The sequence below is a fragment of the Bemisia tabaci genome, chromosome 3 (assembly GCF_918797505.1).
Source record: "Bemisia tabaci chromosome 3, PGI_BMITA_v3".
NCBI classification, from domain to species: Eukaryota; Metazoa; Arthropoda; class Insecta; order Hemiptera; family Aleyrodidae; genus Bemisia; species Bemisia tabaci.
The window spans coordinates 51,092,003-51,115,714 of NC_092795.1; the positions used below are offsets into that span (position 1 = coordinate 51,092,003).

General features: G+C 34.1%; 3 protein-coding genes across 4 annotated transcripts; 2 read left to right on the forward strand and 1 right to left on the reverse strand.

The window, feature by feature from the left end:
* Positions 1-329: 329 nt before the first annotated feature.
* Positions 330-6,285, reverse strand: LOC109030561 (serine/threonine-protein kinase TNNI3K). Of its 2 annotated transcripts, XM_019041575.2 has the most exons (8): positions 6,085-6,285; positions 5,298-5,432; positions 4,570-4,637; positions 3,804-3,905; positions 3,464-3,515; positions 2,559-2,681; positions 1,285-1,440; positions 330-821 (listed from the first exon to the last, which is right to left on the reverse strand). In XM_019041575.2, exons 1-8 carry the CDS (start codon positions 6,200-6,202, stop codon positions 670-672), a joined length of 906 nt encoding a protein of 301 aa, XP_018897120.2. In that variant the 5' UTR covers positions 6,203-6,285; the 3' UTR covers positions 330-669. The 2 variants fall into 2 exon arrangements, with proteins under 2 accessions (XP_018897120.2, XP_018897121.2); XM_019041576.2 differs by lacking the exon at positions 3,804-3,905.
* A 169-nt stretch (positions 6,286-6,454) lies between these two features.
* On the forward strand, positions 6,455-7,602 carry LOC140224285 (phospholipase DDHD1-like). The gene has a single exon (XM_072298521.1). It carries the CDS (start codon positions 6,763-6,765, stop codon positions 7,339-7,341), a length of 579 nt encoding a protein of 192 aa, XP_072154622.1. The 5' UTR covers positions 6,455-6,762; the 3' UTR covers positions 7,342-7,602.
* Positions 7,603-8,526: 924 nt separating this feature from the next.
* LOC140224284 (phospholipase DDHD1-like) lies at positions 8,527-23,219 on the forward strand. The gene is made up of 11 exons (XM_072298518.1): positions 8,527-8,767; positions 9,311-9,451; positions 10,539-10,680; positions 11,705-11,811; positions 12,139-12,392; positions 12,844-12,909; positions 13,382-13,530; positions 14,332-14,507; positions 15,403-15,495; positions 16,555-16,758; positions 17,726-23,219. The coding sequence occupies exons 1-11, from the start codon at positions 8,542-8,544 to the stop codon at positions 17,794-17,796; spliced, it is 1,629 nt and encodes a 542-aa protein (XP_072154619.1). The 5' UTR covers positions 8,527-8,541; the 3' UTR covers positions 17,797-23,219.
* The last annotated feature ends 493 nt before the right edge of the window (positions 23,220-23,712 follow it).

The following is a 23,712-nucleotide window of genomic DNA, read 5'->3' on the forward strand; positions in this document are numbered from 1 at the left end:
GTAAATAATCAAGCTAACTTGGTTAAAAGTAGCAAGTTTTAGCGCAGGTTTGCACTTATAGTTTTATAAATAACCTGAGTTTTCTTCATCAGAAATATGAACTCGAATTATCATTTTATTTTAGCAACAGGCTGATATTATTTCTTTCAAATGTACTTCTTATATCTGTGTATAATACTTCCCGAATACTTGAACAGATTCTGGCACGAGGCTACCGTACATTAAAGTAATACCTTAAAGATTTATCGAAATTCAGCTTTATCTTCAATGCAATTTTAGCTATTTGTAGTAACATAAAAATGTAAGTATCTACATAGATACGCATTGTTTTGTTGAGACGGATATCATCAGTCCAACAAAGAAACTAGGTAGAGAAAGTGAGTAAAAAAGTAGTTAAAATTAAACAATGAAACCTGATACAGTGAAATACAGTTGATACATGAGGATGTGGGAGCTTATTAGTAACCGTATCAATCGGGCAACAAAACTAATTAACTATGTATCTATTGCAAATGATAATAATGGAAGAAAAATCAGGAAAAATAAAATTCTATGCCGCCATTAAGTAATCTAAACAGGAGCACAAACTAAAATAAAAATTTGCACTTCTAGTAGTTTAACTAAAAAAGTAAGGAGAATGGTTAAAAGAAAAGCAGAGTATAAGATTCGTTACTGAAGAAAATCTGGCTGGAAAAAAAAGGAAGGAAGAAACTTGCTATTCCGACCCTCTGCAGTAAACTCAACTAGCTCTTCAAAATCCTGAAGTGGTTTGTTCGAATATTTTGCCAACATATCTGCAACTTCCCGATGTTTTTCATCATCTGAAATTAAATTTGAATCAGCACTGTTTGCAACAATCTCGAAAAAAAAACCGTCTTTAATCACTACGTAGTTAGCCCTCTCATTACCAGGTTAGATTCTGGGCATGCCAACTCCACAACAGAAATTGATTATCGTGCAAACAAGAATTGTCTTGTCCCAATGAGTGACGATATTTTTCTTGTTGAATAAGACGAAAAATAGAAAGATGTACTCCTGAATGAATCATGAAAAAATGTTGTATGTAGCTTCAAACAGAGCTGTTTTCATACCTCTCTGTTGTTTCCTCAACGTAATTCTAACAGTCCTCTTGAAGCAAAAAATAATTTCACAAAAAATTCGACTTCGATGGTTTGGAGAGTAGAACATAGTGTTATAATGATGAGTTCATATTATGAAATAAAACGAATGTATCAAATTTTTTTCATAAGTTGGACTCGAAATTTAGTGAAATTTGGAACTTACTGTAAGCATGTGCTACATCCAAGGGATGAGTTCCATTTCCTGCATCGGGATCAGCACCATGAGACAGAAGCCATTGCGTTAGAAGCACATGACCCTCTTTGGCTGCCACATGTAATGCCGTGTGTCCTCTCTCATTTTGGCTGTTTATATCCATCCCTGAAAGTGCCAAATGGTTCAGTGTGTAACATAGCTTCATGCTCATTTTTATCAAAACAAAATAACAACTTAATTTGAGGAAAAGGCTGCAAAAAAAAACAACAAAGGATAAACAAAAAATCCGGAGGGTTTCAGAATATTAGCACTTCCATTTTCAACCGGAAAAATAAAAATTAAAATGAGCCGTCAATTCTCTGTTATTGCGAGACCAAGACTCTCGGCTGTGAATCTTGGTCTTGCAATAACAGCGAATCGATGGCTCATTTTTATTTTAATTTTTCCGGTTGAAAATGGAAGTGTTAATATTCCGAAACGTTCCGGGTTTTTTGTTTATCCTTTGTTGTTTTTTTGCAGCCTTTTCCTCAAGTTAAGTTGTTATTTTATTTTGTGAATTTTGGCTGATTAAGTTGTTTTTCACTCGTTTTTATTTTTTGCTCTTGAAATAAGTTCCACATCCAGAAATTTTCTCATTTCCTATCCCCTCTTCTCTTTGATATAATAAAATTCTCAAAATTAATAATTTATTTTACTCATACCGCTTATAATTGACACAATGTTATACATTTACTATTCATTAAAAACTCAAATTAGTCATTGAGACTATTTGAACGCATTTCTGCCAAACAGAACTGTGTGCATTATGACGAGAGCCCTGTCATGCATATATTCTTATGGGTCTGAGGCCTGGGTCTTAATGCACATCGTTCTGTTTGCAATTTCAATGAAATGAACTTTTCAAATAATACAGACATCATGAGAGTCTATCTAAGTAGGTGAAAGGTTATAACATAAGTAAATAAATTAATAGACAATGGACGATTACTCTTAATATGTAAATGAGAATAGGTTTAACAAAACTTGCTACTCTTTGACGTTTTTAAAAAGGAAACAAACATCGGTCTTCTCACTCCTTCTCTGAGCGTCACAGTAGGTTGGTGGAAAGAGCCACTGAGGGAGAAATCAGAAGACTCTAAAACGCGTTTGGTTTCTTTAAAAATATTAAAACGAGTCTTGTGAAAGGTAACCACTAAAATCAATCAGAAATTCAAAGTGAAAGGAAGTATGAAAAGAGAAAGAGAGAGAGAGAAAAAATCATGGAAAATTAAATTACTGCATACCTGCATTTAAAAGAGCACTCAAAATGTCAGGGTTCCAATCATCCATTTTCTTTTTTGACTGTTTGTAAGCTGCCAAAAAGAACGCATTGTCACCATTTATATTCGTCATGCCGATGTCCACGCCTGAAAATGTGTGAATGTTATTAGATTGGTTACAAAGCTTGAAAGTATAATTTCTGTAAACTAGAAATTTCAAAGTGGGGATGGGATATTGATCACTTTTCCAGTAGAAACCTACTTAGGTTTAAACAGGAATTTTGCAAACTGAATGTGATATCCAGGTATTATAGCACGAGCATGGGTTGATTTTTTTATTGGGGTATCATTGAATGTGCTATGGAGTTGAAAGATTAGGATTTAATGATAAAGTTGGCTATTTTTAATGCCTTCATTCAAACTGGACATTTTTTTTGGGTATTTGAATTTTTTGAAAGTTTCATTTGAAAAGAAGGCAGGGAAATCGGAACCGGCTAAGTCATTTTCACAGTCACGAAGTGGATTACTAATAATAATTTTCTTTTTAGTTAGGTCTTTTTTATCAGTAGACTTGAGGTTTCATGGGAGAAAGAAAGACTTTATCCAATTAAGAAGATGGATCTGCTACCCTTCCCCATCAAATTTCATTCACTTCTTTGAAAGTACTAATGCCTATGCACTTAGAATATTAGTCCTCATGGGAATCATGGGACAGCAATTGTTGACAATTTTTCTGTGATCCACTCAAGAAATTTTGAGTGGTTCTATGTTTTCATTTCTGTTTTTAAACAAACAAATTAACACACTGCTTACTTTTCATACAGAAGTTCACTTTCTTTACAAAATGAATGCAGCAAACCCTTTTTTAAATTAGATACATATTTAAATGAAAAACTGAACAGATTATTAACTGTTTTTAAAACTCTTACCTTGTTGGATCATAAATTTTACCAAATCTGTATTCCCTGCCCAGCATGCTCTCTGTAAAACAAAAAATTCAAAATTTAATTTTTAATGAGGGGCAAATTTTTGCATGGATGAAAAATAATTGATGAGTGAATGAGAGGAGGGTCAAATCATGTGCAAAGGACGGGCCAATGAGTTCTTAATGAAGATCTAGAATGTTACAAACACAAGCTGTGTTAATATCTGTCCTTTGCATCAAAAGTTACCTCTTAAGAAATGGATTAAAATATACCACAAGGTATGGGTACCTGCGTAAGTGGCACATTAGTTAAAACCAGTACTGAAAAGTTGGAAATAACTTACAAGAAATGGAGTGAAGTCATACGGTCTCATGGAAGAATTTATCATTTCAGGATACTGTTGCAAAATGGATTTACAAATTTGATGCTCCTCCTGATTATCATTCTGGTTGCAAAATCAAAAGTATGAGTAAAAATTTAAACAGTGTATGATGCTCATATACAGAAAGGACAAGAAAAAAACACTAAAAATAAGGTGAAATTCACCCACTTAAAAGTACTCATCGTAGGTATTCTTTGTTTTTTACACAATGAAATATCTTAAAATGAAGAAAAATATTAATAAATAAAAAAAAAAACTACTTGAATAAGAATTTAAAGAAAGGTCGTTTACTAGTTAGTGAGTTTATTTCAACATTTTTAGAATTGAAAACCTTCAGTTACTATTTTAAGAGTTTTTAACTTCTTTAGTTAAACACTACCTCTCATAAATTTCATTCATAAAAATATCCACATAGGGTTCCCTAAAACGAAGATTATAACAGTTTTTTAAGAGTTGTCTTCTTGATTTTTACGATTTTTTTTTTAAATTTTCTAGAACAGTTGCTGCCACTAAGGTAGTAGGTGTAATACTACAATTCCTACACTCAGCATTTCAGTTTTCAGAAAATACCTTTATTCTTAAAAGGACAAGGAAGAATGGAGCAAACTTTTGCGCAGTATGATGATTATGTATAGTCTTCTTTAAAAAGGGTGATAGGAAATCTTCCATTTTTTCAAAAATAATACAGGTTTTAAAAATTTTACAGCTGATAAGTTTCTATACTCACTTGTGCTGCTGAGTGGACTGTTTTGAGTAGTTGATGATATTCGGGAGTTCCTCTTCGCAGCCTCTTTTCTGAAATAGAAGGGGAAAAAAAATAGAAAATTCATCAAGATCAGTAAATCTGTTACCCAAAATATCGATGGCCAAAGTGCAAAAGAACGTATCTCATTTTCGACGTTTCAAACTTCCTGTCATCAACTTTATTTTTTATATTGGAAAACTACCCAGTCAACTTAATTTCTTGAACAATTCCTTGATATTTCTCCTTTATCAGCACCTAGAATATATGCCATAGCAATCTTAAGCTAGGAATAGTTGACTTGTTCTCTTCAAAAAAATGAAATAAGAGCATAGATTTTGAAACACCGCACTGGAGATACGTGATTTCGCATTTTAGTCATCTATAGGTACCATCTTGTTAAATAGGTAGAAATTTTTGGGACTGTCAAGAATTTTATTTTAGCTTCTCTTTTCTTTTGAATTCCCCCCTTCCTTTTAATATTCAGTATCTGTACATGAAAGACGGTAATTTGTGGTTGAAGAAATCATTTTCCCCCCATTTTTGATGGTAAAGGGGGAAGGAGAGGAGAAATCCATGATGTTTAATTTTTTGCAAGGATGCTTTTTAGTGTTGGATAATGAAAGAGACCAAAAAATTCGATCCAGAAATATTTTGAACATATTTTGCAGAAGTTCAAAGAATGATTGAACCTAATAATCAGTATCACCTACCTTTGTATAAAAATCTGATGGATAGGAAAATAATGTACAAAGTGAAGATGATTGAAAAACTTGAGGACAAGACCAGAATGTGAGAATAATGCCTGGACACAAAACCGAGAATTGTCTCCAAAAGAAACTCTGGATCTGGAAAAATAGAAAAGAATAGATGAAGGAAGTTAAGTTTTGATAAAACCAGGGTGATGAAAGGTTTCATCAGTCATACCTACTTTATTAGGTATTTCACTGAGGCTTTACGGGCTTTGCGCATATTGTTAAGGTAGATTGAAAGGAAACATAGGTACTTAAACCAAGTGGCTAGAGAGCAAAATAATAATTATTTACTTCGATTAAATGTTTCTTGCACAAAAAATTCATTAAAATAATGGTCTATCTACATGATAAGTATACAGGTAGGTACCTAACTGACTGAAAATTTTTTTATCGCTCAGTCTTGGTCAAATAACTAATTCTCATTATGGTCCTTGAGGTACCTACCTAGAGAAAATGCTCACAGGGGTATATCGCCTCTAATTTTATACAGTTCATTTTGTATATCTACTCAAGTAGACACTTTGAGGCTGAGAAAAATTTCGTGTCCGAGAAAGTTGGTAAGTACCCCGAAGAAAAGTTCAGACTTATTAAAAACCATAAGTATGTGAATATGAGTAACTTGTCTCACCCCTGAATCAAATTAATGTTATTGATAGGGAATTATCGTTCCTCTATCATGTGAGATTATTTGTTACACGCCAATTTACTAGCACTATAATGTGCGTTTGGAAACCTAAGTGCTTACCCCTCAATTTCTGCTCACTCGAGGCCATGAAAGATAGCTCCTGCTGTGTGATACCATTTTCAATCAATTCTTCTTTGACATCACTTTTAAAACTAGAAATTTGCTTTAAAAAATCCATAAGTGCTTTATGGAATGAGACATTCACGTGTATTTAAAAGAGTGAGTTACCTACGTATTATTGAAAGAGAGATCAACAAAAAATTTAACTTGAAGTTCGGAGCGAAAAAAGAGCGACGATTCAAAACTTGCTCCCAAAATTCAACCGTTGGCGGTTGTTGAATGGTGGGGGTAGTTAGTCGCCGATCAGCTGATCGCACATTCGTCCTTCTTTCCTCTTATCTTATCACAATTTCGTAAAGGTCATACGTACCTATTTTTTTGAATACTTTGCTAAGAAACCTAATTTTATAAGGTTGTGGACATTACAATTCATTGTGTTTACATACCCAGTGTTTTCCTCTTAAATTAATTATGGATACGTTTTATCCATCCGGTGATACGACATATTATGCAAGACGTTGAAGATAGCTAGTTTTGCGATTTCTTATCATTCACCGCGACGTAAACTTCAAGTTGACGCTCAACCTCACGTCCGATTGACACTTGTTAATAGATGAAGTATGTCTCATCATCTGTCAGTCAGCGTTGATCGTATACCCTGTGCTTACATCGAGAACAATGACATCTCTTAATAATGGACGTTACGAAGTTCCTTCGACTTTCGATAGTGAAAACGGTGATGAAAACGAACTATTGAAAGTTAGTTTAGAAGGTGATAAAGTTACAGAGTTTAAGTTCGGCCGTCTATCTTTGACAGAAACAAATAGTCTGCCAGTTTGCAACACTGATGAACTCCGCCGATACAGTGTATCCAATGTTGAAACCAGCCATTGCACCTATCCATCTCATTCGGACGGACCTATTGAAGAACTAAGGCCGGAAGAAATCAGATGGTTTTACAAAAATTGTGACTCTAAAAGATGGATTGAATTCTGTGGATATGATTCCTTGCAACTTGAGGCTGCCTACCGGAATCTGCCCAGAACGTCACCGGTCAAAACGAACGGACAAGGCTGTCTCCCGAAGAGTTTCTCTGATGATGCATTACGCTCAAGTTTTAGCAATGGAACAGATAGACTTGGATGCAGTGTTGGGAAATTGTCCAGTAGGCCATTCAAAATTGTTGTTAGAGGTGGACTGTATGAAGTTGATCTGATATCAAAGAGAGGAGAATCCATCTACTGGTCAGGTGAGTAAGCTTTTTCAGTAATCAGCATAGGATTCAGTAATCTATTTCTGTCTGTTAAGTACCATGTAGTGCGTGTGGCAAATGCTTGAATTAATGAACTATGCCTTCCAATGGCAAGAAAGTCTTAATTCACTTTTTGATGCTCACAAATTAGATTCAAGTGGTGCATGGAATATATTTTACGACTAAGTTTAATTCATATCATTAATATCTCGATTTTTCAAAAACTGCATTTGCGCGCCCTATCCTCCAAGCCCCTAGGTATGTTCAGAATTTTGCGAGCTTCATCCCCTCCTAACACTCTTGTGATGTAGGTCCCTGTTCTTTAATATGGATAAAAAGAATGGTGCACTGCTTTCCTGCGGGGCGATTATTGAAATGATAACGACTCTATGTTGCCGCTTTGTCCGTGTCACGCAATCGACTGAGTGAGCACTCAGTCAATTGTGCGACATGACAAAGCGGCGACATAGAGTTGAATGTCATTCCAATAATCGCCCCGCAGAACCACTCATCCTCCCTAGAACATCAATTATTGTGTGAGCGAGTCAACTGATCAGTTTCCTGTCAGCACCATCGAACATTTTAATCTGTGATTTCAGACAGCGCTATTGGTTAGTGATAACGTAGGTAAGACTTGACTCTCATCTGAACTTACGATGAATGAGCTTTATTTGATCCTATTATGTGAAGGATCTATGGAAATCCCGAAGCATGAATGAATACGTAAGCACTAACTCGAAAAACTTCGCACCACTTCCACTTCTCCAGGCAAAAGGGATCCCTCAGCAAGTCTGTTGCGGTGTACATGAGAGCAATAACTGGTATGAATTTCAAAGTGCATAGGAACTTTTGCGAGTTGCGAACCTCGGTTCATACCCTAATAGAGTTGCTACAATCTTCTTTAAACACGGTAGAAATTCTGTTACATCCATTTAAAAGTAGTTTTTAACTGATACTCCACAGTATTTCCTCAGCCCTAGTTTTTATATCTTCTCTCACATCTCTTTAATTGAAACAGCAAGGCCAAAATTTGATATTCGAGTCGGCTCCCCCTTTTTACTCTTGAGAAACCCATTCATAGTACACCTTTCCAGTCCCTCTTCTATCTTTGATAACTGTAAGTAAGCTAAGTTGATTCTGCTGTATCTTACCGGCTCAAAATAATGCAAAAGCTGGGTTGTTTTTCAAAGTGTAAAATTCTTCGAATGAGAATAACAGCGAAACATGCAGGAGTGAACCATCCAGTTTTTTTCACTATTCTCTTTCAAATTTTCAGGGGAAATTTTTTAATCATCCGAGGCTCCTGGTTGTATGAAAATGGACAGCCCCTGGATGAGCATGATGCAGATATCATTGAATCAGTTCATCTCAAACTTTTTGGTGGGCGCAAATCATCTGAATATTTGGCTGATGCAAAGGCTCCAAAATCAGGTATGTTTACATATTGTGCGGTACTTTTGTTGAGAGTATGAGCGTCCTTTTAATTTAGTATTATCTTTTTATAAAGCCTCAAACCTCCATAGGGACATTTTCTCAAGTAGCCCAGAAGGAGAGTGTTTAATGCTTGAATTGTAAGTACCAATTTTGTCTTTGTACAATTTGAGGCCATTTCGAGGTTTAAAGCTCTTCAGCTGTGTAGGCTTTTTTTTGTTTAAAAATAAACCCAAATACCTATATTCTTCAAATTCTCTAGGAGTGTTCTTGAATGAATGAGAAAAATTAGCAGATAAATTAAAAAAAAGAAAACCAAAAAAACTATTGGCCAGTCTTATAAAGAAAGTAAAACATGGGGGGCAACTTTCATTTTCCAACTGCAGCCATTAATTTACTCGAACACACAAGAGCAACTCAGTCACAGTGCAATAGACTAAATGGCAGAATAGTATAGAATGTATTCTTTGATGTTACCTGAAATTCAAGAGATTTTTTAAGTTATTACCTACAATTTTATCCCTGTATTTTTTCTTTTTTCAGTATTACACACAGAAACCTTCAACTCATTCAGCGTTGTGTGGTATTCTTCATCTCCGTATGAAGTATATCTGTACAGCCAAGATACCCCATCAAAAATCATGAGATCTTTTACCCAAAAACTAGGAGGTTACTTTCAGAAATGTAAGTCAATACCCATACCAATAAGACTTGCCAGCTTACTATCAGTATCAATTCTTGACACTTGCATAAATAGAATGCAACTTTTTTATCTAAAGGACTAAAACTGACCCACTAAAAAATGTGGTTATCTTACCGAACAAAGAACTCAATTGCTCAAGCAATATGAGCACTAAATGCAGTTTTAAAAACTTATTCATCTACCAGTTATATGTACTACACAGTTACAAACAAATGCGTCGGCAACATTTGCCTTATCAAATTATCAAATTCATGAGCAAAATCCCTACATTTTTGCACTATTCAGCATCCAAAAATGTATAAAATGTCAACAACGATGGGTAAAGTGGTGACCAGGAGGCAGAAGCCTTCTAGTATCATTAGCAGTTAATGAGTACCAGTAGAGAAGAGTTGATGTTTAAGTGAGAACTATATGCACAATCATTAATAAGGTCCTTGCTCCAGCAAACATTTTTTTTTTTTACTTTTTTTCTTTAAGGAATCATTCTAATGAGAGATTATGCCAAAAAAGATCATTATTAATTCTTGGAAAAGTCAAGAAATATGATGTTAAAACCCTGAAAATTCATGGAAAAGTCGGAAAATCTTGAAATCCAAGAAAACTGGTCATTCTATTAAGAGTGCAGTAGTATAGGTACCGTTCAGAACTTGCACAACAAGTGTGTACATTACCTTGCAAGATCCAAATGGAACATTTGGACTGTGTTAAACTGAAAAGAACCAAGCCATATCAGCTATCGCCAAATATAATTTGGCAATTTTATGTTTTACATGAAAAAGGTTGCGTGGATTTTCGTGCACATTTCAGTGAATTTTCTCCATCGTACGAAGAAAATTTCTTAAAATTTCCAAAAAAATCTGCTCAAACATTCTCTCGTAAAGAATTAAATTACCTAGTTAAATTTGGCAATGGCTGATGTGGCTTGGTTCCTTTCTGTTAAAAGCCGTCCATTTGGTTGCCATCAAGAAGTAATGTTTTCTTTCATCAAGATTAGTGTGTCTGCAATTTTATAGACTGTTAATTTGCATTTCAACTTTTATTCATTTTGCTTGTATTCTTATGTTCCAGCAATGGGGTATCGACTGGTACGAGGCTATAAGATCCTCTCGTCTGAAGAAGACAAACCAGCCGATATTAATCATCTAGTGTTCGTGATTCATGGTATTGGGCAAAAAATTGACACCGGGAAGATAATTAGAAACACTTCAAAGTAAGAGCACCAGCCAGAAAGTGATACTATTTTTCCTGCTATCATGAGTTACCATCAGTAATCCAAGAGATTACAATGTTTTTCAATGATCAGCTCACGATCAGTGGTAGTTTGACGTGTCCCTCATAGTCAATATTTTCTCTTATTTTCCCAAGTAGAAAAGACTGTACATGTAATTAAAGGCGTTTACATTAATAAAGAGCCAGTATTTCTACTACCAGTATCGTAGTTGCCTGTGCCAAATGAATCAATGAGAATGAAGACATGCCAACTTGGAAAAATGGAAATGATCAGGAAACACAAAAACTGCTCAGTACGTGATGAAGTTTGATTAGTAGAAGCTTTTTGGTGGCATTGTTTAGAGCACCTCTGATCACGTTTTGGGAATTTCCTTTTGCAGGTAGATAAGCAATACTAAACTGTAAAAAAGTGAGAATTGAACAAACCAGATATGGTGTGCTTTCATTCTCACTGGTTCAAATTTGCTGATGATTTTTATCCTCCAAAAATTTGAACGAAAGGAGGCCCCTATGACTCAGATAGAACGGAAGAGAAATCATTCGAAAGTACATTACTCTTTTTCTTTTTAATCCTTTTCCTTTTTTTAATTCAATATTAAGTGGCCATAGGCTTTAATCGTAATCGAAGCGCCTTACTGGGGAAGAATTAAAATCTTATATTTGTCCATGAGTTAAGACAAAATTTAAATAGCAAAGAGATATGTGATCAGTCGGTTGTATGATTTAAGCTCAACAATGGACGCCGAAGGAGGCCGGATAATTTGTTGATTATCTATAACCAAAGAGGTGTATTTTATCAACTTATTTTTTGTATTACTAAAAGTCTGGCCCCTAAACTCCAATAACAGAACCAACCAATCGTATAGTGCCATTTACCTCAGTCTGATTTTTTCAATAGAGGAATAAAAAGTTTCACCAATAAAACAGCATGCCAGTCTATGGTGCGGGCTTATCTGTGAGTTTCTTCCCAATTTTAATTTGAGTATTTTCTTTTTTTCGGACAGTCTTAGAGAAAGTGTATTCCGCATCAAAACAAAATATTTTGAAACGGCCAAGCAGCGTGTTGAGTTTTTCCCTGTGGAATGGCGGTCATCTCTTCAGCTTGATGGAGGTTTGTCACTTTTCTTCCACATGTGAATTTTTCCTTCTAAAACAATGGAATCTTTTCCAAAATTTTGTACAACTTGTTATTTTCATTGACAAGACAGGTTGCCACTTTATCCTAGTTTTTTCCCAACATGAACAAAATGAGTCGCTTTCTAGGCTGTCATCAATAAACTAAAAAAACCTAATATTTCCAAGATAACTTCTCCATGTATGGTCACAAATTTCAAACCAAATTCATAAGAATAAAACATGAAGGCTCTAACTGTGTAAGCATGCATTTTATCCTCGTTCCACTCAGTGTACCACAGTTGTTTCTGTTTTTTACTTTCAGATATTGTTGAAGCAATAACACCTTCTAATGTTCTAAACTTACGACAGTTGTTAAATGCATCGGCGATGGACATAATGTATTACACTTCTCCTCTATACAGTGCTGAAATACAACAAGGGTTGACAAAAGAATTAAATAGGCTTTATTCCATGTTTGTTGAACGTAACCCGAACAGTGATGTGAAAGTCTCCGTAGTAGCTCATTCTTTAGGATGTGTCATTGTTTATGACATCATCACAGGTTGGATGCCAAGAGTAAGTAACACCAAAGATTCAACGTCTTTTATCAACCTCTATCCAGCCAATTTATTTGTACTTGACTTCATAAAATTTTGAAATTTTTTAAAATAATTTCAAATTTTTCGAAGTTTTGTAACCTCCCAAGGTATCGATAAACACCAAGCCAACTGAAAGAATAAATAAATAGATAAAATTAGTGCCGATTTTAAAACTCAGAGGGCCTTTACAAACGGTTTTATTATCTAACTATAATCTGACTGTAACATACTTTTGATTTTTTTTCTTTTTCCTTTTTTTTAGAAAAAAAAGGATTTTCAGGAAACAGGCAGATGCCCAATAGTGCTTCCTCTAATTAATTTTTTTAATGTTTCTCTGCCATTTTCCTGTCATTCATTTTCATTTCTTGTATGTATTTTATCACTCTCTCATTTTATTTTCACTTACTTTCATGAATTCTTAATTACAGTTGTACCAAGAGGATTTTTTAAGCAAAGAATCCTTGCTAACAGGAAAATCGCGGCTAAAGTTCCAAGTAAGCCATAACCTTTTGCTTTTATTATGTTTAATTTTACTGTAGACTTAGGCGTCAAATGTTTTACTTAAACAATTATGAATGAGTTCGTATGTATCAAGCAGCCAGTTTTTTGGAATTAAGAGCTCTTATTTTTTTATATTATTTAACTATGGAAATGCAAGCAGTAGAATAATTGCTCTGAAGAAAAAAAAAAGAGAGCATGATCAACATTTAAACAAAACAAAGTCAGTTTTCTCTCTCTCAGAAGTCACTATTATTCAAGAAATTGCTAAAATTAAAATAGTTCTCTTCGTGGTAATTTTTCTAAAATGATTTTCAAACTAATCAATTTCTTGGTTTGTTTAAAAATATAATAGTGAAAAAATCGTAAGCTTAATTTTTTCAATGTAACTTTTTTCACTCAGGAGCTAGTTATGTGCTCACCAAGAAATGTAGATCAATTAATGAATTTATTTTTTTGCTTTTTCAGCTAGAAAATTTTTTCTGTCTTGGCTCACCGCTCGCAGTTTTTCTTGCCTTACGACTTCCTCAAGGTCATCATGGGAGTCATTTATTTCCTCCATCTCTCTGCCATAGACTTTATAATGTGTTCCATCCATCTGATCCTGTTGCATACAGGTATGACACTCAGGTGTTTTTCCTCCGTCAAATTTCTAAAAGGGAGGGTAAATATGATATAGTGATGTGAAATACCAATTTCTTCTCTTCTTCTTATTTTTTCTTTCCTATTATATGAAAAGAAGTATGTTGCTCTAAGGTCATGTAGATTAATTTTGAAACCAGAGTAGTTCCCAACTCGACATGAGTAGAATGACAATTTTCATTTAAAATTTCTTCCACAGGGAGTTTCCATTTTAGTCACATTGAAACTCACGATTTCTTGTTACATCCAGTTGTTTATCTGAAAATGTTTAATGTTTAGCATAGATACTGCTAACAGGTAAAGCTGCTTCCGTAAACATTTTCATCAGTCCCTTGACACTTCTTCGTAACGGAATTTTATTGTCATCACAGCACGTTAGTTCTTAGAGCAACACTCAATGGCAGGGGCGCAGAAACTCTCCACCGCAGTCATAAAACTATTCTAGCCACGTGAGAAAATGGGAAAGCCAGGGCGTGTCAGCATGTAAAGTGCATGTATTTTCCAAAATTGCAGCAGTTCCTAACAGTTGAGCAAATGAAAAAAGAGATAAAAAAAAAGCTGTCATTATGAAAATCTTAGGAAGAAAGGGGATTTAAAATGAGCAGGAGCTCTCTGCATTCCTGTCCAAGCCTACCAACTGTTTCATCAATTCGCTGTGCTTTAATCCTGGAGTCCCTATTTAAATTTCTTTATTGCTCTCAAGATTTCTTTGCTATTTTGATAGTAAAGGTTGCACTACTTTGTATCTGATTTTCTTCCTTTTTATGCTTTTGTAGGTTAGAGCCTTTAGTTTTAAGAGATTTTTGTAAAATTGAGCCTTACCAAATCCAGCCTTGTAGTGAACAAGTGAATAGCGCTGAAGCAAACTATTTAGAAACTACATCTTCCGAAAATCAGGGGACAAACAAGGATGAAAACCCAGTCGTGTCACCCACTGGGACTCCTCTCAAAGGTATTCTCTACAATTTCATAATTTAGTATTCCTAGCAACTCTTCGTAGATTTGCAGGATGGACATATATCTGCACTGCTGTGCCAAAAAGAACGCCGTATGAATATTTGAGAGTTGCCCAATTTTCTCCAGTAAAATGTCTATTTTTACATCGAGTTATAAATGCGTATTTCCTCTTGAAGTTTCCAGATAATTTTGATCTGATTGCGAATAAAATTCTCGGAACAATTGGGGGGAAAATATTCACAGAAATCCCTAAAAATTTGTATTTTACCGGAGACAATTTGGTAGTGTCTGAAGGCTTTTACAACGTTCTTCCTTAGCACAGTAGCGCAAAGTTGTATTAACTGAAAGCTCCCAAGTTTTCCTGATTTTCTCCTGCTTTTTCAATCAGACTTGCTTTGAAAAATCTGTATTCTAGTGACCTGAGAAGTTGTCATATCAGCTGCAATGCGATGGATGCAGGAACGCTTTTGCGAGCTCGCTAGAGCAGGTAGAGCCCATTTCAGATGATTTTGCCCTCTTCGCTGCATGCGTGGAATAGGGAAATTCCCATCTTGCACCTACAGCAAAAAAAGCAAAGTTATCTGAAATGGGCTCTAGCATTATCTTTTTTGATCTTAAGGAAGTTAAACTTGCACACATTAATGCAGTTGGCAGTGACACAATCATACCAGAGAGATTGGTCTGTATTCACCCCACGGAGAAAAAAAAACCATCCCCACGTATTCCCTATTATTTGCCAATAATGTGTCTAAAGCAAAACTTGCTTCACCACGTGACATGGCTTCTAAGGAATTGGTCAAAAAATATCGCTAGTTTTTTCAGAAGCTTTTCCAAATTTACCTCTTCAGATATATATTATCAACATTCTTCCCTTTTTTTCTTTCTTCCAGAACGATCCTGGAAACTTTGGAATTTAGTTCAAGGAAGCTCTAAACCACCTGAAGAAGTAACCTCCCCTCAGCAGCAGGAGTCCCCAATGGAAGGTATGTACATCACCAATGCATGAAAATATCAGTAACAATTGAAGTCATTTCATTCAGGTTTTTGGATCTTCTTTTGTACTGAATAATTAAACAGAACCCTCATGGGTTTTTTACCCATTAGGGTGGTAAAAAAAAACCGACACTTTTAAATATTCTATTACATCTTCCAGATTGCTTCCAAATTCTGCAAAAAATTTATGGAATTTCGAGGGAGCGCAACACTTAAGTCTTACCCTCACGAGGAATACCAAAGAGAAGGAGAGACAACAATAGTGGCAACCATAAAAATTATTTGACTCCAATAATAAGGACTTTTTTTGCATGGTCCTGTTTTAAACCAGTTGAACCTTGTTAGTTTCCAATGACAATTTACAAAAGTTGGGGTGGATGAGTGTAGGAAGAGGGCAGAACCTGAGCTGCTTACGTACTCGTGTTTTTGCTATCCCGGGAGATTCAGGGGATGCTGCATTGTATTATGGGCTCATTTATCGGTTGTAATTTCTTTGAGTATGATGGATAAAATGCAATAATTTCATCATATATGGTGCTGCCAAGCTTTTGTTGCCATAGTGTCATGACTCGACTCCTTTGGTCCAAGGAGTGATTTTTAGTTCTTATTTTCTTAAGTTTTTTTTTTTTGTTGTTAAAAGTAAGACTCAATTATTTTTTCTATGAAAAAAGGTAATTTGACCGCATGGTCTGGTCTGCTTCCCTTTGAATCAATGTAATTTTCCATGGTTGAAAGATGGGGCTAGCAAAGAACCTGAAGATTGGCGCTGGAGCTGCAAACTTCACTTCCATCCTAAAAGAACCTGATGGAATAAGGACAGCACCAAGGACAAAGGTTTTCAAAAGTCTCCCATAAATAGGACACCCTCATGCTGGAGCCACTGTCTCAATGCCTGAACTTTACTTATTGCAAAAGCACCAATAAGAATTTAAACTGGGAAAGGGTAGGCACATTGAACAACCCCCCTAACTTCTGAGTTTTGGAATCAAATTCCACAGTCAAATCTCCCTCTGAGTTTGAGGTCTATTTTAAATTTAAAATATATTTAGTTTCAGGATTGGAGCATCGCTTAGATTTTGCTTTGAAAGATAACACAGGCTCTTATCATGCAATACGAAGTTACTGGGCAAGTTTGACTTCTCATACTTCATATTGGACCAGTAATGATGTGGCCTACTTTGTTTTCACAAAAATATTTCCCGATATAAAGCAGTCCAAAGCGACAGCAGAAACAGGGCCTTCCGTTCAAACTGGTAAGACGTCATTTATATGTATCATTTTTCTCGTGACTTTTTTCGTGCAGCAAGTATTGCAGTTCCATACTGCACTATGAATTCTAGACTAATCTAAATTTTTCAGTATGTTTGTGGTAAAATAAATTTTTGTCACAAATGAGTACCTTTTCCCTCAGCACTACAAAGTGCCTTGATTATAATAATGAAAGTTTTAAAAGGAACTTTGCCGTCTGATATTTTAAGGGTTTTTTAGCTTGGTTTCCCAGGTCCTTTCTTACTGATCTTTTTTATTGCACCTATCCAAGAACTATTTTGAGTTAAGTCGTAAAAAGCAAACAAGGAATTAAAGCCTTTTTCTCCTATGCATGGTTTTACATTTTTACCATTTAAAAAGTAACCAACAAACCCCAAATGAAAAATTTGATTCTTTGAAGTTAAAAGTTTTTTTTAATTTCAATGAATTGAACAGTTTTATGAGTAGAAGCAAATGAGAGTTTATAAGTTTTTCGAACCAATAAGATAAATATCCCCATCCAAATATGCTTGCCTAATCTATAAAGTTGTAGTATTAACCAAAATCCCTTGTTGTTTTCGTCTTTACCTTTTTAGGAAGGCCATTCTCAAGAGCTTCACAATCCTAAAAGTTTCATTTAGATTCTTTCATCTTACAACACAGTAACTGATTTTCTGCTTTTTCCACATACTCGTCCAAAAAATTGGAGGTTTTGGGGTGTCTTTGTTCATGTTCTCTATTAGGAATTAAAGAATCCGGACAAAAATTGCTCCTCCCAATTCTTTGATCCAAAAAATTACCCGTCAGCTTCTCAAGTTTTTTAACCCCTATCATTAATCATAGAAAGATAGTCATGGCGTTGTTCTAAGTGGGGCGTCAATCTGGGCCTCCTATTACATCGTGCAGTATCCTATACTTGGAAATCTGCTCATACTTAATCCGTACACTTATCTAACTTTTTTTCATTTTCAGATACTGAAATGAACGAGTTCAAGCTGGATGAAGAAAGGTATTTGAACTCAATCATGCACTCTTTTGACTGAGTGCGTAAAATAGTTTAACTCACCTTTATCACCCTCTTATTCAAAGTCTACAGTTTCACTTTGTTTGAGAAATACCGCACACTTTATTTCAGGTGAAGTCAGAAGGGATTTGCTTTTTCAACACAAGAAGATTAACTCTCATTTATGAAATGATGTAAATTCCTCTCTTTCTTAAAGGGCCCTGCACAGAAAACCAAGGTATTTGGCTCCAGCTGAATTTCGTTGTTATTTTATATGATATTGTTTATAAACTCTTGAGCACAATAAGCTTTAAGAATCAAAACTTTTCTTGTTCTAATTCAATTGAATGCTGAAAGCTGTCAAAAAGTCTTTGATCAACGGAGGATCAGATGAATTGGATCAGTAGATAGTGGATAATCAAGGCTTTTCTGCAGTATTTATTTTAGTATATTTCTTTTTCCATGTAATTGAATGTAAAAGAATTAGCATTGATTATCAAGTAAAAGGGAAAGCTGGAAGTTTGTTCACTGTATTAATATTAGCTATGTAATTAACAGTCACGCCACGTATGTATTACATTTCTTAAATTTTTCATGCTCTAACTCCAAAAAAATGAATGCCCTCTGCAGAATCATAACAGTCTAAAGGAGTGAAAAGTTGAATTATAACTTTTAATCTTATCTTTTTTAATACCAAAGAGTTGAAGATCTCAAAAAAAAAGGTTCTTTTGTGGTCCTCGGTATTTCCTCATGTACTGTTAACGCTATTTTAAACTTGCTTTTTGAGAAATTTGTTTATATTGAAAAGTGAAAAGTTATCTTTTTCCTTGTGTCCTATTACAAAATAAATTGAAAAAATTGTTTTCAGCACAAATGAGCGAAGAAGTAAGAAGGATGATTCACTGGGGGATGATGACCTACCTATGTAATTTTTTACGGACTCTTTGGAGACAGGTAGAGCGATAGAGTTCAGAGACAGCAATGGGTCACTAAATGAGATATGGCTTAAAGCTAAAGCACACGTTTTATATTTTATTTTCAAAATTTTATGTAAAATGCAACCCTTGCAACAGAAGTTTAGTAATCAACTCTTTAGCAAAATATCAACATATACTCTCAATGCTGATCAAATGGTACACAAATCTTTGAAAACAGCGTCATTTGTATTTTTTCTTTTTTTCCATCAACAAAATTTGAATTATCTACGTGTACTTCCGTAGGACGAGATTTCTGAATTTTTCTGTGGTGCCTAGCATTTTCTGTGTAAAATTTTGAAGAGAAAACTTACAACAGCGTGTTTTAGTTCGTGAATTTCTACCCCCCATCATGTAGGTAGGTCTCTCTCAGCATAATCACCTGAACCAGTTGTCGAAAGCATTACATTTAAAAATAAATACCAAATTAGACGCTTTTGTTTCTTAAAAAAGTTATTTGATCACCCAATCTGAAACAGCCTATTTCAGTTATGTACGGAAGTTTGACTATTTTAACTCTTCTCTCATCATTTATGTCCCTATAGGAAGTAAGTCATTGTCAATAATTTTTCAGGTATTGGTCAAAATGTTTTGTTATGAGTACTTTATTTCCTTTTTTTACATTTTATTTCTAAATTATTGAAAAGTTTTAAACTTTTATTCAGTTTTATGGAAAACTATAAACTTATTGCGACGCACATGTTTTTGTTAACTGTGATTTTTTCTTGTTTTTATTTATTTGTTGGCCTCAAGGGATGAAACAATTTATTGGAGCAGAGAAAAAATGTATTGGGGCACTTTAGATTTATTCACTTATTTATCTATCAATTTATTATTTATTTAGTTTTAATACTCTTCTGAGGGAGAATGTGATTTTGATCTAGTATTCTAGTGACATTGGCTCAATGAAGAATGTAGTTGTGGCATTGTCTCACATGCAGGTTTTATTTTTCAATTCGTTTTGAATGTGATTGTTTTCTTGAAAGTATCAAGACAGGTGCTTTTAATTAAAAAATTAAGTTTGTGGAAATAAGATTTGTTAAAAGCCCACTAGACAAGGTCCAAATTTAAGCATCATGATATAAGTTCTCCCACAAAAATTTCATGAAGAGCAATATTTGTACATCAAAAATTACTGAAATCAACTCGTAACTAAGCTATTAAAGTTTTTTGATGCCTAAGTTCAAACTTCCTGCTCTTAAAAAAAACCTCAGGTAATCTACTTGAGTTAAATTGCACACTAAATGTTACTGTGATAGTCTTTGCAATATAAAAATATAACAACCTTAAGTTCAGCGCTTTGGCTCAGCTATTGCACATTGTTTACACTTTGGTAGACTCTGGTTTTTTTTATGAGGAAGGAATTCAAATTTTTCAAAATCAGTGTCAATAAATACGCTAATATGTACCATTGTTGGGAGTTAACTTCAGTGATTTTCAGTGCGCAGATCAAGTTCTAGGTGACATTTTGCATTAAAAAGAAATATTTATCAGAATGCTGAAACTCAAACCTTGTCTAGTGATCCATTCAATCTTGGCATTGTTTGAAGAGTCAATACTAATGCCATTGATTGAAATTGTTTTCACCATGTTTCGGCAAGAGCTTTCACGGTAGATTTTCTTTTCATTTCTATATTATTTATTCGTTCATTTTCCTGTGTGTATATTTTTGAAAAATTTATTCCTCTTATGATTCTACAATGAATATACAGTTGAACTTTTAGTCCCAGCTTTTACTTGTTTCATCCATCTGCGGAAGAATACTTGTTGCTTTATTGCAGTTGTGTCTAATGAATGTGATTCTCTTCCTATTAATTTTTGTTATTTCACCAGAATTCATTCTTTGAATACCCTTTTAACGTTTACTTCCCCACAATGATTTAAACTGTGAGAAAAGTGTTTAAGGAAAAGCTCACTCCGATTCCTTCTTTAAATGTTGGACTATTGACATCTGATGTGAACAAAATAATTCTCCCTCTTTCTCCAAAGATTTTGTCCATAGAATTGATTCCTGAAATGAAACTAGAGATTGCCGTTCAAATTAAATTAATTATACTTTTGATTTTAGTTAATAACTAATATGTATCTCCTTCTCTTTAAAGACAGCAATGAAAAAGAAAATAGGCTGAAATCTTGTAAATTTAGCTTCAACATGTTCAACCAATACCTAAAGGCAATATCTTCTAAATATTTTCATTGACTATTTAAGGATAATTTCCATATGTTTATATGTTTTGCCCACCATATATTTTAGCAGCCTAAAAAAAACTACTGGACCTCTTTTAGTCTAATGACCTAACTACTGGTCAACATTTACTGTGAAACACCAAATACTAAGTACCTATTGAAGTACCTTGAATACAATAACTTTTATTACATTTTAGGAAAGGTACTTGTAAAATTGGTACTTGATTTTTTTCTATTCAGTTTTTATGCTTGAATACTTATTGTAGTAGTGGGTACCTAATTTATGGTAGCTTTTTTACGTGCGATTTTTTATTTAAATATCAAATGCCCAGTATATAATAATAGGTACCTGTTAAACCTAGAAAGGTAAAATCCTTGCTTTCTGGTCGCATCAAATTCATCGGACTTACTGTGTATTTTTAGTTTGATTCAGTTCACTTAGACGCACAATATGTGTAGGAAGTATGTAAAACAAAAAATAAATTTTTGACAAACTTAACTCTTTCCCTTAAAAAAATTGAACCTAAAACGCATTATGGGCTGCCCTGAAGTCCGTACGCAGAGTTATAGCGCTCCGAGTTTGTGCCGTGAAGTGAATATTGGCTCCAGGGCAGCCCAAAATGCGTCTTCTGTTAAATTCTTCAAGTGAAAGAAGTTAATTTGTCAAAAATTTATTTTACATTTTATGCTTTGATCATTCCCTGTTTTTTTTAAAAAAAGTTTGGAACACACTCTTCCTGATCATAAGTGTAATCGCCAATAAAGATGCTCTCCTCAATTTTATCTGGACAAGCGTTCATATATTGTTGCTGTGTTTGCTCTCTTCTGAAGTTTTTACGTAGAGTGTCCATGTTCAATTGCCCAGTAGTATGTTATATTTTTATCAAATCCAATGATTTAATCTTCAATCGAAAATGCCATCCGAATTGTGATGCATTACTTTTGCCATCCCTTTTTCTTCAATTTTTCTATTTCAAGTAACAACTTGCCTTCATGTCTCCTTGAGCCACACTCATGAATAATAGTGGAGTCTCTCCTCCCAACAGAAGAAGGTGGAGCATGACTTTGAATTACTCCTAGTTTCTGTCTGTGTATTCTCTCTTGAGTTAAGGATTGAAGGATGTAGAGGTGAATGGATGTATGGGCGAATGTCCAGTGCCATATTTGAACAACTAATCACTCATTTTTAGGAAGGCCCATGAAAATTTAATGAATTTTTGTCCCTCAAAAATATTTTTATAATGTAGGTAGGAAAGTTTTTCTTTTCTTTTAATGACTTTTTTAATAACTATACGGCAGTATCCGAACTTATTACATGAAATGAAGGCGAAAAAAGTCGCACAATTTTATGAAAGGATGGCAAGGGACATCTGCCCTTTCTCCCTGTTTCCTTCAATCAGTTTTACATTTTTGTGTATTTATCCATGCTTATTTTTGGATTTTATTTATCAGAAAAAATTATAAAAAATTAATTGAAGTAATTATGCTTGTTATTCTTGAAAAAATTTTAAAAAGAAAGAAAAAACACTTGCACGTGTATACAATCTGCAGACATTTGAATGGATACAGCAGGTTTTGCTTTAAAAATCCTTATTTTTCCATCAATATTTTTAGAGGAGGCAGATGATAAATAAAATATATCAGAGCATTTGATATTATGTAAGAGAACTAATTTTTAAAGAAGGAATATTATTATAGTTTAAGTAAAAGTTGCGAAATTTTAAAATTTATTGATCCCTGTGAACATTTGAAGCACCAGTACAGCAACCATTCATCTCACAAGTTCCTCTCTATACATATTCCCCTATTTTCCAACTTGAACTGCCAAGTCCCTCTCAAGTGATTAGAGCAAGCTTATGCTGGTGCTCTAAAACCTTACCTCCTACCTCCTAACATTTCATAGTGAAATGTAAAAAAATGTTGATCTTAGTCGTTTACTAATTTTTTCACTTTAAATTGTTCATTGGTGGTAGTAATGAACTACATTTTCGAAGTTCATTAAGTATATCAAAGACATTTTGCCAAATTTTTTGTCAACCATATTTAAGCTTTCTGGTTTTAAAGGGTATGTAAGAAATTAAAGTTTTTATCAATCTGTGTATGTTATTGTGTAATAAAAATGTTGATATCAACTGGCCAGGGAAGTGTCTATAGTCGTTCCCTCCAACTAAAACGCTAATTGTACTAAAAATAACGTTTCCTCTGTTATTATTTTAGAACATCATCGTTCATCATTTGTTTATCTGGGATGTGAAAATTACTCACTATCTTGAGACAATAAATACAGCATCATCAGTATTAACTTCTATGTCTAATTATTTCTACCATCAGGCATTACATTATTTGATTCCTTCCATTTGAAATAATATTTCATTGCATTACGCAGCTGTGTTGTATTTAAATCCAAAATTATCTTAGATTAATTTTTCTAGTGGTTCTGTGTTGTGCATTTCATCCTTATTTTCAAACTTTCAGCTTTAATTTGTAAGATTATAGAGTAATGTCAAGTGATGAGGCTATGGAAGACCTAAAAAATGATGTCAGCAAGATTTATTTTTAATTTTAAAATCAAGGTTACAATTTTTTCCCTCTATTTTCTCATCTACACTCCCTACTTAATGCCTGCAGTTACTTATTTTATTTTTGACCGTTTTCTTCTTAAAAATTTTTTAAAAGAATCCTAAAAGTGATCACAAACAGGCTATTAGGAGTATTAGCTCTTTTTCCACGATTTTGCTTCACAGAGCAGGGAATTTTACTTCGAAAAGATACCTACTTTTTAGTAGTACGAAGTA

Bases quoted from the DNA above. Each gene is read 5' to 3' on its own strand.
- LOC109030561 (XM_019041575.2), bottom strand. From the start codon at position 6,202: ATGGATTTTTTAAAGCAAATTTCTAGTTTTAAAAGTGATGTCAAAGAA. The intron at 5,433-6,084 runs GTAAGCACTTAG...CTATTTTTCCAG, and splicing joins GAGTGAGCAGAAATTGAGGG to ATCCAGAGTTTCTTTTGGAG. The intron at 822-1,284 runs GTAAGTTCCAAA...ATTTAATTTCAG, and splicing joins GGATGTAGCACATGCTTACA to ATGATGAAAAACATCGGGAA.
- LOC140224285 (XM_072298521.1), top strand. From the start codon at position 6,763: ATGACATCTCTTAATAATGGACGTTACGAAGTTCCTTCGACTTTCGAT.
- LOC140224284 (XM_072298518.1), top strand. From the start codon at position 8,542: ATGAGAATAACAGCGAAACATGCAGGAGTGAACCATCCAGTTTTTTTC. The intron at 14,508-15,402 runs GTATTCTCTACA...TCTTTCTTCCAG, and splicing joins CACTGGGACTCCTCTCAAAG to AACGATCCTGGAAACTTTGG. The intron at 15,496-16,554 runs GTATGTACATCA...AAATATATTTAG, and splicing joins GCAGGAGTCCCCAATGGAAG to TTTCAGGATTGGAGCATCGC.